The sequence below is a fragment of the Fulmarus glacialis genome, unplaced genomic scaffold (assembly GCF_000690835.1).
Source record: "Fulmarus glacialis isolate BGI_N327 unplaced genomic scaffold, ASM69083v1 scaffold13141, whole genome shotgun sequence".
Classification (NCBI taxonomy): Eukaryota; Metazoa; Chordata; class Aves; order Procellariiformes; family Procellariidae; genus Fulmarus; species Fulmarus glacialis.
In genome coordinates, this window is record NW_009190970.1 from 1 (window position 1) to 12,048 (window position 12,048).

Sequence of the window (12,048 nt, forward strand, 5' to 3'; positions counted from 1 at the left end):
TTCTATGATTCTATGATTCTAAGTGTTTTCTAAGAAAGGATTTGGTCTTCATCAGGATCGAGAATAAGTTTGACTCTGCCTGACCTTTCTATCTCTTTTGCTGTACACACACAGAGTAATAAAAGAAGAATGAAGGAGAAAGGATTTGGCCCAGCTCCTGAATTATACCCCAGTGACTGTTACAGAGTCGTGCATGAAAGTTTGCCTGCCTGGACAGAGCCAATGACACCAGGTAACCTCTCTTCAGCAAAGAAAAATGGAAAAGATGTGATTCAGTTTTTACCTATGGTGCCTAATTAACCTTAATTAAGGTTGTGTTGAGGGATCTTGAGCAGCTTGCACATGGATATCTGCTTCCTGGTTGTTTTTAGCTTGGAGAAAGCTTTCCTTTAGAAAGGAAGATTTCCTAACACAAAGAAAAATGTCCTTGTGAAATACATATGTTCATGTTCCAATCTAAATTTAAGAGAGGGTACAGGTAAAACATCCATGTTTTTAGTGTTCCCCCCTAGTCAAATGTTTTCTAAATAAAAGCACTAGAATTACAGTAAAGAAGATTCTTTAGTCTTCGTAATTAAATTAAGGAAAAAAAACTCTAAACATTTCACAATTTGGGTATATGTTCCCTGAAACAGCACTAAAGTTACTAATTGCTTTCATCACTGATTTTAAGCTTACTAACCTGATGACCCTAAATATTAATCAACCTTGGCAGCCACACAACGTACTGCAAACTTCTCCTCTTCCACTATGGGTCATCATCTCAAATTTCACAGTTACAGACACCATTACTGTATTATGCACATTCTTGACTTTATTACACACTGGGTGGCAGTGTGGAAGGCTTTTTGTTCAAAATGTCCTTTATGGGAATAACTTAATACAAAATTGCAAAGTTAAGAATAAGAAAAAATTATTTTAATTTAACACATTACATTATAAATAGTAGAATACTTAGAAACGGGGGTGGGTGGGGGGAGTGGGGGTGCGTGGGGAGTGTCTCCCTGCTTCTTGTTAGAATGGCACTACTTGATAAAAGACCCTGTTTTAATTAGATTATAACTTCAGTGCTGCCTGGTCTGAAATTTTTCATATTGCATATCTGCCTTAGAATTTTCTTTCTTTGTGGAAAATTTCACTAATGTAATTTAGCTATTTGTGAGAATGCAGCAGAGACAAGAACAGTATTCTGCTGTGTCAACAGACTTGTCATGACTTCTTGTTTTGAAATCTGTAGTACGTCTGTGTTTTGTAGCAGAAAATAAAATTTGGAAGTATACTGCCTGTGTCTGGGATTAAATGAGAAAAGAGAGACTTAGACATTGGTTTGGGCCGGAAACATTTGAAAGCAAACAAAGTCCTCAGTGGAAAGGAACATTTGATCCATTCACGTCATTCATTTGATATATGGAAGTCCCAGATTAAGGACTTCATGGTCAAGACAGTTGAAATTTGCCCTGAAAGCTTGGATTTTTTTTTGTTGCCCTTGCCATAGAATTCCTGCATCATAATAAGTAATAAGGAAGAAATTTCAAATCTTCCTTCTCAGTCCTCCCACTAATTCTTTTTCTTTGTTTTTGGGCAGTGCAGTGAGGAAATGTAAGTTGACATGTAGAAGGTCTGGAAATTCAGTTACAGTTACAGCTGATGGCTTTGGGAAACATGTCATGGATATACATAATTCTATGTATTTTTCAAAGTCCTGAGGCAAATACTCAACAGGAGAAAATTCAGGCTAAACTGCAATGGATTTTTAGGGCCTTAAATCTTTCTCTGCCTCAGTTCTTTACTCGAAAATTTGAGAAGACAAGAGCATCTTTCTTCCCAGAGGGCACTGTGAAGATAAACTCATCATTTATCTGTGAAACATCCTGGCTAGTCCAGTGAAATTCACATGGAAACTCACATGGCCTTTCCCAGAAGGATTTGAATGGTACGTCAGATATAAAGCCTAAACACAATATAGAAGAAATAATAATGATTGATGCTGTTCATGAATGAACAGTGTCCAAATTGTATCACTGAATGCATCAGGGTTCTGGGTAAAAGAAGTAGATTTAATGATACATACTTGTACACCAGGCAGGCAAAGTTTTCTGCACACAAAAAAATAACACTGGCATTTCTTACATTCTTTCTATTTCTCTAGTGCAGTTATCTGTTACACCCAAAAAGCTATTTAATGAGCATGTATTAACTTGCAGATAATAACATTTGCTATATTATGTTGAGGCAGTTTATATTTTGAATGCTTTCAAAAGCTAAAAGACAGGCAGAAAGACACTGACATCATCCCTCAGTTCGTGAAGAAACATCCCCCCTTAGACATTTGATAGCATATTATCTATTATGCGATTTTATATTTTCTTCTGAAGCATCTAGTATTGACAACTGTTGGAGACAGGATATTTGACTAAATGGGTCATCAGCCTGATCATTTCCCCAGGTTTCTATGTGAACTGAGGATGCTATAGCATTTGAGCCTGACAAGCAAATATGGAGACAGCTGAAATGGAGTGAGGGTTTAGATCACTGCTTCGTCTCCCAAACAAACAATGAGACAATGCTGCATGTAAGTAGAGATGCTAAAAGCAGTCTCTGTTCTACAAGGAATGTACAGGAAAGATTAATGTAAAATCTTGACATGGTATTTTTGCCTTCCCCTATAATGACATCAATAAACATCTTCAATATTGATTTTTGCTTATTATTAAAATGGCCTAATACAAATACAGACATTAAGCCAGATAAATGCAGAGATCAGTATAACTGCAGCCAAGAACATTTAGACCAGAAATACTACCAATTACCACCAAGACTAGCAAGCCTGACTAAACAGAACTCCATATAGACTTCTGAATGAGGGCTTTAAAAGTAGGATGATCCCGGATCTCCACTTAGTATCATACCCTACAAAAACTTCCTTAGGCTTTCAAGTTGAGCCTGCAACACTCAATATCCCTTCTCCTTTGAAATGCCAGCACAAACCCTGTTGAAACGGTGCCTGTGACACAGAAATTACCTTTCATTCTGAAACAGGACAGTAAAATAGTTTTTTCAAATACTTGCAAATTAGTTATTCTCAGTTTTGTGAAGGTCGCACAATTCCTTCCAAACACTGTTGTCTAATGTATGTTTCTTGTTAAATTTCAGAAATTACTTCAGCAATGCCAAAAAAGATTTCTGGATTTACCTGTTCAGATTTAATCAAGCTCTGTCAATGAAACTAAATCTTGTGAAGGTGGGACTGGTTTACCACATAGTAGATAGAGAATCAAGCTAAAATATTTTATATACGTGAATATCAAAAATAAACTGAAAATGCATACTCCAAAATAAAAACACAATAGCTTTATTTCTGAGAATAAACAGTACCTTTCTCCTGTCATATAAGGCATGGTTATCCAATATCATCTTCCTTTCATGAGTAGCGTACCTCCGCAAATCACGTCCAAATTGCTGTAAAAGATATAGCAAATATGAGCAATTCTGACAGATCAAAATTGTTATCCTTTGTATAAGAGCTGCAACACCAAGCCAAATAATAAATGAACATGTAAAAATTACCTCTATTAAAAGACAATAGGCTGAAAAAATGGACCATCTGAAATGACAATGTTTTCATAGGGAATGGTCCATCTTTTCAGTTGGTTATTCTGAGAATAGTTGGGTGCTGTACGAGAAAGTAAGCTTATGTACAGCCTGTGATGGGCTCCCGCAGTCTGTATGGTGAACTATCTCAGCAGGGCATAGGAGCTGAGGGAGGCAGAGAAAGATGAAGTCATTGCCTACTCAACCAAAGGGCCTCACAAAGTGCATTTTTAGTGTAGACACCCACCCACAGGGTTGAGAGAGGGGCTTTTAAGTAGCCAAACACTTCCAGGATGAGAAGGACCCCGAAGTCTGCAGGACTTAATCAAAGGTCCAAATAAATACATTTTATTATCTCAAAACAGAAAAGTGACTGAAGTAACTCATCAGCTCAGCAGGAGAATACATCAACTGCAGCATTTTGCCTGGTCTAAAACTTCCTGCTTCCAACTAACCTGAGTAGAACAGAGTGGCAATGCACCTGTACTGCTTCTAGCACATCAAAAAGATCATTCAGAGCAGTCTCAGGAGCTCTCCGTTATACCATGTAATCACTCCCTAAGAAAATGAACATCAGAAGGCAAGATGTAGAACAGATTAAAAAACAATTCTGTCTGGAAAGAGATTAATCATTTGAGTTTTGAGTTTGCATTTAGATAGAATTTTTTATTTTGAAAATATTGTACTATTTTGTATTATACCCACTGACTACAGTGTCTATTGTGAAAGTAGCTATCAAGTTTTCTTAACTTATTAAAATATCAATCACAACATATTTTATTCTAGTTCAAAACTATTGTGTAAATTTCAAAATTTCCAATTTTTTACAATTTAAAACATTCAATTAAAATACAACTGAAAGAAAACATTTTCTCTAATCCAAAAAGATACCAAATTGGTTTCAATTTCCTATGAAACAAGTTAAGTTCCAATTCAGAACATTTCTTCTTCAAATGTTTAATTTCCTGTAAAATTCTGTGACACTTTCCAAATAATCTCTCTACTCAGTAACCATTTAAATTGCTTGTTAACACTAGTATGATGTAAAAAGACAATGCAACTGACTGAAAATCTAGCTCTTCGGTCCATGAACCTAAACACTAAGTTCGAGGAAAATAGATGTTAACTCCTCCAGAGAGACATCCATAAATGTCAGTGATGAGTTCATCAGCTCCAACCTATGATCACGGGTTGATGACAGCATGAAATGTGATGTGTGGAGAGAAGGAACATTTTTTAAAAATCCATGAACTCTGAATGATCCTGCAACAGCGAAAATAGCGATTCTAGGTTAGCGATTCTAAGAAAACGTAGACTGTTGTGGTTACTTACCCTGGAGCCTGTCCAGCCCAGCAGAGCATACGCATATTGCTCAAAGGGGGTTATGACCAGATCTACGCGGATTGCCTTCCAGTCTTTGACTTCTGCCATATCAAAGTTTTTTGATGTGTTGTAACTGCTGTTGTCTACTCTTGGCTGATATAATTTTAAAATTGCAAAACACTTCTGAAAATTATCCATGGCATCAACTTTTCTGCTTGGTAGCTGTTCTTTTACAAATGTTGATTCGACGATATCGCAATATAAGATTAAGCCCTAAAGGGAAGACATTGCTCACATTGAATTGCTGGACTGGTTTTACTGTAATTCCAGAGTTTCTAGAGAGTTGTTTTAAAAAATTAATGTAAAATGCAGTTTTAGTAAAAACACAGAACAGTGCAGGGCCAAATCTGGCCTAAGTGGAGAAAAGAAACAGCAGGAACTTTTGGAAAAATATTACAAGAACCTTTGAGGGAAATCTGCAGTAGGTAGTCATCTGATAGTGGTGATGTCCTGCCCTGTATCAAGGAGACAATATTTGCAATTCTTCCCCTCCATCCTTTCCTCCTAATTCTTTTGGAGTTGATGTCAACAGAAATTTCTGAGTAGGGATTGATGCTTTCCCACATGACAGACATCTAGAAAAACAGATTAGTCCAGAGCACTGTCTTGCTGACAGATTCCAAACAGAGCATTTGGACTGTGTTGTGTGAGATTTCCTTGTGACAAGGTCTGGAGTCTCCAGAGATGTGGAATGGCTCTGCCCATGCCTTTTGTTTGAAGGAGTGCACCAAAACACTCTTGATCCTCAAGAGCCAGATTTTGTTAAAGCATAAACAAGATTTTCTTTTTATAATAAAGAACATTCAGAGTGAGAAAAATGGAAGTAATAGAGCATTGTAAATTAATTCCTTCTAATCCAGCACTGTAGGAAGGGCTGGGTGGAAGGAGGTGGTGCTTTCTTCCAGCCTTGCTCTGTAGCCAGCACCCTTTCAACGGCTCCCGGGGTTGCATAAACTCTGCACTCTCCCCTCTAGGCCCTTAGGAAAAGCATCCTTCTGACATTCCTAGGCCTGTCTTTGTGCCTGTTCTTTGCATTTCTAGGCAGCTTCCAAGGCTACTGATTTCCTGGACATCTCGGGCTTACCCTGCACTCCCAAAGCTTCTTGGAGCTCTGCATGTTCAGCTGCCCTCAGGTAAAGTGCAACCTCCCCTCACCAGCCAGAAAACCTCTCATCACCCAAAGCACAGCACCTGGGACAAGACAAGGAGCACCATCCCTCTCTCTGCTGCCCAGCACATCCTTTTTAAAGAATACAAAATATCAAACGCACAATAACAAAGAAATAAAGCAGATAATGCCCATCACACCACTTCCTTCAGTCATCCTTGAGTCTTCAGAATAGAAATGGAACTTGATGCATAATAATATAACAATGCTCAGTGTCACTGAAGCCATCTCTAGCAGGAGGGCTCAGCTGGCAAAAAGATTTCGCTTTCTGAGAGTGGTTCCACACGATGAAAACACTTAGATGTGTGCCTAAGTCCTGGTACACTCAGCCTTAATTTAGCTTTTATAGATTCATAAAATATAGGAGACCACTGTGACTGCCTCCTCTGAGCTCCTGATTTCACAGAAAGTAGAGACTTCTGAGATTTGCCTTTGCAAAAGAAATTTAACTTTGTTATAAAAATTAGCAATAATAGTGCATAAACCACTTTCTTCATAGTCTGTCAGGTGTTTCATTGTTATTACTAGAAGGGAAACAACTAAGCTGAACTTCCTAACTTCACGTTCTGGCTAGATAAGCTCATCAGTTTTCATCTTCAAGATCAACAAGAATACAACTGTCACATGTCTTTCCATATTTCCTTTTACATTTCTTTAAACCTACACAATGATCAAACCCACTTCTCAGATTTCTCACTGATGAAATGAATGGACTCAGTTATTGAAAATTTCTATCATCAGGATTTCTTTAGGTCCTTGGATCAATTTTTTGTCTCTCCTTTGAAGTCCCTCAAATGTCCACACGTTCTCCTTCCTCTGGACTAGGAATTCTTATACTAGTCTCACCATAACAAAGCATGGTCAAGAATGCCTCCTGACTTTTAGTTAACATATTCCTTAATATATGGTAAAGGATCATATTCATTTTGTGTTGTGTTTTTTTTTTTTAATTGCAATATTGAACTGAGAGTGTATAGAAATGGTTTTATTTGATGGCTGTCAACGGTTAACTACAATGGTCTCCAGGTCAGACCTTTTATGAAAACAGGTGACAATGAACTGATATTTCGAAGAATATCCCCATATTAAACACCAGGTTTTGATTATTTCTTATAGAGTGCAAGGGTGGTAACTTTATATGATAATATGTTAAATACCTTAGAGAATACTTTACAAGAATAAAATTACTTTTATCACTCAGAGCTATAATTCTGACCAAAAAAAAGCATAACAAAAACACTTAAGATATGATTTCCATGAAGAGACACTGATAGGTATTATTATATTTATAAGCCTTCAGGTTTTTATTGATGATAGATCCAAATTAACGATCCCATTATTTTACTGGGAATCAGTCACAGGCTGTTTTATGGGTCACTGGGCCAATCTTTCTAATGATAACAATTTGACTTGCATTGACATTCTTTCACGTCTTTGGAATTTTTTCCTGATTTTGAAGATTTATTATAAACTAATATAAGAAAACTCCTTCTGTAGCTCATTCTCTTGGATTACTAGTTTCCAAGTCTGCTGATTTGAAAATGCCTAATTTTAGCAGGTGCTCTCTCACATCCATCTTTAAAACAGATAGTAATATTTTCTTAATTTTACCCCAACGTCACAAGGCACTGATGCTTGCTATTTCCAAATACAGACTCAAAACAGCTGTTGAATATTAATGCATAACTGCTTATTATCTCACTCTTTTTGATGAAACTATGCCTGCCTTCAGGTTAATTTTGTTGCTTTTAATGCTAAAAAATGCTTTTAATCTCATTGATCATTGACCATTAGTTGATGACTTCAAGCTTTTATTAAGCACTGACATTCTTCCCATTGTCTATAAAAATCTTCTAGCTACTTCATCAGTGCTTCCTTCCTCATCTTTTGCTTCATTTTCCTTTTTGCTCTTTGAGATTTGGGGCATTACATAGCATATCCCAGAATGAATCTAAATAATTTAATTCCCTAGGCAGAATCCTAATTAGATTAAGTTTTGATGAAGTCTTATTTTATAGTTCTAAGTACCTGCATTTCCAGTACCTGTATGCTGTTTGTAGACAGTGTGCTCAGATCACCAGATTTGCACATTTGCCACAGTCTATATCAGTGTTTGTGTCCTCTTTGTTCAAATGAAGTTGAAATCTCCGCAGCTTTGGTGCAAGAAATTAGGAATTAAAGCCCACCACTGTAGGTGGAAAGTCTTAGTAGTTTTTTTTTTTCTGATAGCTCGAGAAATCCAGCAAGATTCCCCAGCCTGCAGTGGTTTCTCTCTTCACGGGCAAGCAGACGAGCGCCTAGTGAGTGTTTTGTCTCAGTGAGATCTGGGGACAGTTGCACATGGCCACCAGTATCCCATACTTGGATTTTTAGCCTGTAAGCTCTTGAGGAGATGCAATTATGTATTACCTGTGTGTCTGTAATAGATAAATTGGCCTTGACATAACATGCTCAGGCCTTCTAAGATGTTCATTTTTAACTTTTAGTCATACACTGTATCCTCTGCTTCATCAATATTTTCATTCTAACACTTAGCTGTGTTATCATCTTATAGATGATCTCTTCTGCATCAGCTTCACTTAGTTTTCAGAGTCATTTTTTCCAGCTTGCTACTCATTACAGGAATATATAGTTGTAAATGAAACAGGGTAAACTTGACATGTCAGACCTTGCTGTATTAACCACACTGAAAATGAAGAAATTCCCTTTACCTAAAGTCATCCTGGATACCTACTCAAGGTCCTCCCTTTGAGATCTCTCAGCTGCTTGAAGAGTACAAATCCTACCTGTTAAACCACAGCATTTAAAGATGGGTCCCTTTTCTCTTTTTTTTCTCATCCTATTTTCATATTTAGGAACTTCAAGGGAACACTTCCTGGGGTCCCTGAAATGTAACATCAAGCAAAAGTTACAACAAGTCACTATTGGAGCCTTCCTACTGCTGTTTTCCCTTGCTGACTAGGCTGTGTCTTCTACTTGAATACATTTTAAGCATTTGCAGTTGGCCACGGTTAGCAAGTGTGACTAGAAAGATATTTTAGGACTACCTCTTTCTGGGTCATTCTGTAGTGTTTTTTCATAGTTTGTTGGCTGGGCAATTTCTAAAGCTAATAGGAAGAGCATGAGAGGATGTAGACCACTGTAAATATCTACTTTGCTTAAAAAAAAATGCAATTAGGCAACAATTACATAAGTGCTGAGTTCAACAAGCAGTTGAAACCTGATTCAAAGCCAGGATATCACCTTTAAATAGGAGCCAAAGCCTAGGTCAGATCCATTGGGATAATGTTTCCAATTAACCAAATTTGATTAGGCACTGGACGTCACGCTCACCCCATAAAGTAAAGCTGAAATGGCACTTCTGTACATTTTGAAAAAGTATTGCCGGAAGGGGCAGTCACTTACGAAGATTGTGTGAAGTTTTGGCGACTGCTAGCTGCAAAACAGCAGCCTTCTCATTACCCTGTGTCAGGGAATCTGCAGTTCTTTGCAAATTTCAGCTTGATCTATACACCATGAAGTGCTGTAGATCTTGTTTACACAATCAAATTTTAAAATGCGGGCATTTTCATTTCTCAAATTTACAACACCATCAAAACCAAATGTATTTTTTTAGGGCAGCTAGGCTAATACCCACAACAGTTTTCCCTTTTTAGAATGATTATGCACTTTTACTTAAATAGACTGAGTCCTGGCACATCAATAGCATTGATATTGGAGTAAATCCATGATCAAACTGAGGAAAAGTGTGAATTTTTAGAAAAATATGTAATCAATAGCTGAAAAATCAATCCAAATATGGTCATTAGCATTCTTTGTCATTTTTAATTAAATTAAATCCTATCCTATTTTTAATGTTACAAGCTGTCATTGTTCATAATTGTTGGTAGCTGGATTAATTCTGCTAAAGCTAAGTAGGACCATTTTATGCCACCTGAAAATGTAATCCAGTATGTTCTTCTGAAATGTATATATGTTGTTGCTCTTAATTCCCTTCTGAAATGGTTTAATAAAGTGAAACTGGTTTTTTTTTTTTTCAGTGCAATACCTATAGTTAATCCAAAATAGGATGTAGGCATGTAAGTTCAGAAAAATCTCTACCTAGGTGAGACAGATGGAATTCTATAAAGTTCTCAGCTCAATGAACTGATGCCTGGGAGCAGTCGGGCCTGTAAGGGTGAGGAATCATTAGCAATGGCATCAAAGGCTTGATCAACAATACAAAACTTTGCAGCTGCTGTATGGTCACACAGCTGCCTTGGTCCCTTTTTCGTCTTGACGTTCCCTGTACGTTGGAATAGTCTAATTCTGGACTAAACCACCTGAACAGCCTGGTTTTGACAGCAATAGACAGACCAGCACCGGAGTCCAGGAATGAAGATGTTTCCCTCTCTCTATGCTATAAGCATTTGCACTGGTGAGCAAGATAAATTGATAGATAGATAGATAGGGACATATACATACATACTTACTCACATACAGATATAGAATACACACCAGAAAGATCAGATGTCGTAAGAAATGACACTGCTGCCTGGATCTTCACTTAAAACATAGCAGGAAATTGAACACTTCTGTCTACTTTATGCAAAAACCTCACAAGCAGGACAATCAGACTGAGCCCCATCCTCTACCCTAAAGCAATTTAAGCCAAGTTCTCTCATGTCCAGTGCTCAAACCACCACCATGCAATAGTCTATTTTAGGTAAGAATGTCCTCAGCTCCTGCTAAAACTGAGCCAGAATGCAACAAAAAATTCATAACGCATTGAGTCAAAAGGTGAGACAATATGTGTTCACAAAGGAGCTCTGCATCCTTATGGGCAGAGCGTTCATCTGAAAAAAATAAGCTCTTTGTTCCGGCCTCTTAACCGTTTCTGTATCTTGCCTTAGAAACAGGTTTTGTTGCTGCTAAAATCCAGATGTCACTCAATAATGAATGTGCTGCTGTTCTGTGAACCCTCTTTACAAAAAACTGTTTCCAGCAATGAAAAATTGAGACCAGTTACTTGCTCTTCACCATCCACCTTAATGGGACATCAAGCCCTCCCCTTCCTGACCTGTTCACCTCAGCAAGGGTGAATAATAGAATCTAAACCAGACTGCTAATGTACTAAAATAAGTAAGCACAGGCAGGCATCTACATTCCTCATTCTCCTAAAAGCCAAAAGAAAAATGCAACGTTATACTTACCTGAATACAAAGGGAAAAAAATGAAGAGTGCAGGAATGACTGTAGTAACGGTATCTCTTCATTTGTTGAAGTACATATGTAACAACAGGAACAGTGCTAAATATAGCTATATAGGTTTTTAGCAAAAAACGAAAATGTCTTTGCCCAGTATGTGAATGAAGCTGCATCAACACAGATGGTTCAGCCTGTTTGCCCATGGACTTCCAGGCTCTAACCCACAGAAGTAATTTCTTACTTTCTTTATGAAGCTTTTTGGAACCATTAAAACCATAACCTGTGTGCTGCATTGCAGCTTTTTCGTTTGCCAGTCTACTTTGAAGCTCAATGGAGACTTTGTGTTCTGTGTTCGTCGACCCATTTGTCCCTGGTCATGCTGCATCAAAGAGCATGATGGTGTTGATTTAACCACTTACTTTTCAACATCTTTCAAAGGATCTTGTTACATTAAACTTTTTAGCTAAGAAAAAGACCCTTTTAAACTATTTAAATAAGGCTGAGGTCCATAGTTTAGATGTTAAATATTGCAGAATCCTTCACTAAGAGCTGCCGAAAGGAAGTCAACATCGTGACCTCAGTGATGTTCTTTGATGAATTTGGGCTTTGAAGCAGTAGCACAAAAGTGGAAAGCTGTGAAGCAGACGACAGGTGTACTGTGAAAAAGTATAAAAGTGCTTTAGGTTTGGGGGTTTTTTTGTGTGTCCCCCCCCTCCCCCT

General features: G+C 37.6%; 1 protein-coding gene across 1 annotated transcript in view; it reads right to left on the bottom strand.

Moving 5' to 3' along the window:
* Window positions 1–3,345: 3,345 nt before the first annotated feature.
* DNTT (DNA nucleotidylexotransferase) overlaps window positions 3,346–12,048 on the bottom strand; it is a gene marked incomplete at both ends in the record, with an annotated part of 48,581 nt that continues 39,878 nt past the window's right edge. Inside the window, 2 exons of the mRNA XM_009586519.1 lie at window positions 3,346–3,459; window positions 4,924–5,187. Of these exons, the coding sequence (XP_009584814.1) occupies window positions 3,346–3,459; window positions 4,924–5,187 (378 nt within the window). The remainder of the gene's footprint in view (window positions 3,460–4,923; window positions 5,188–12,048) is intronic.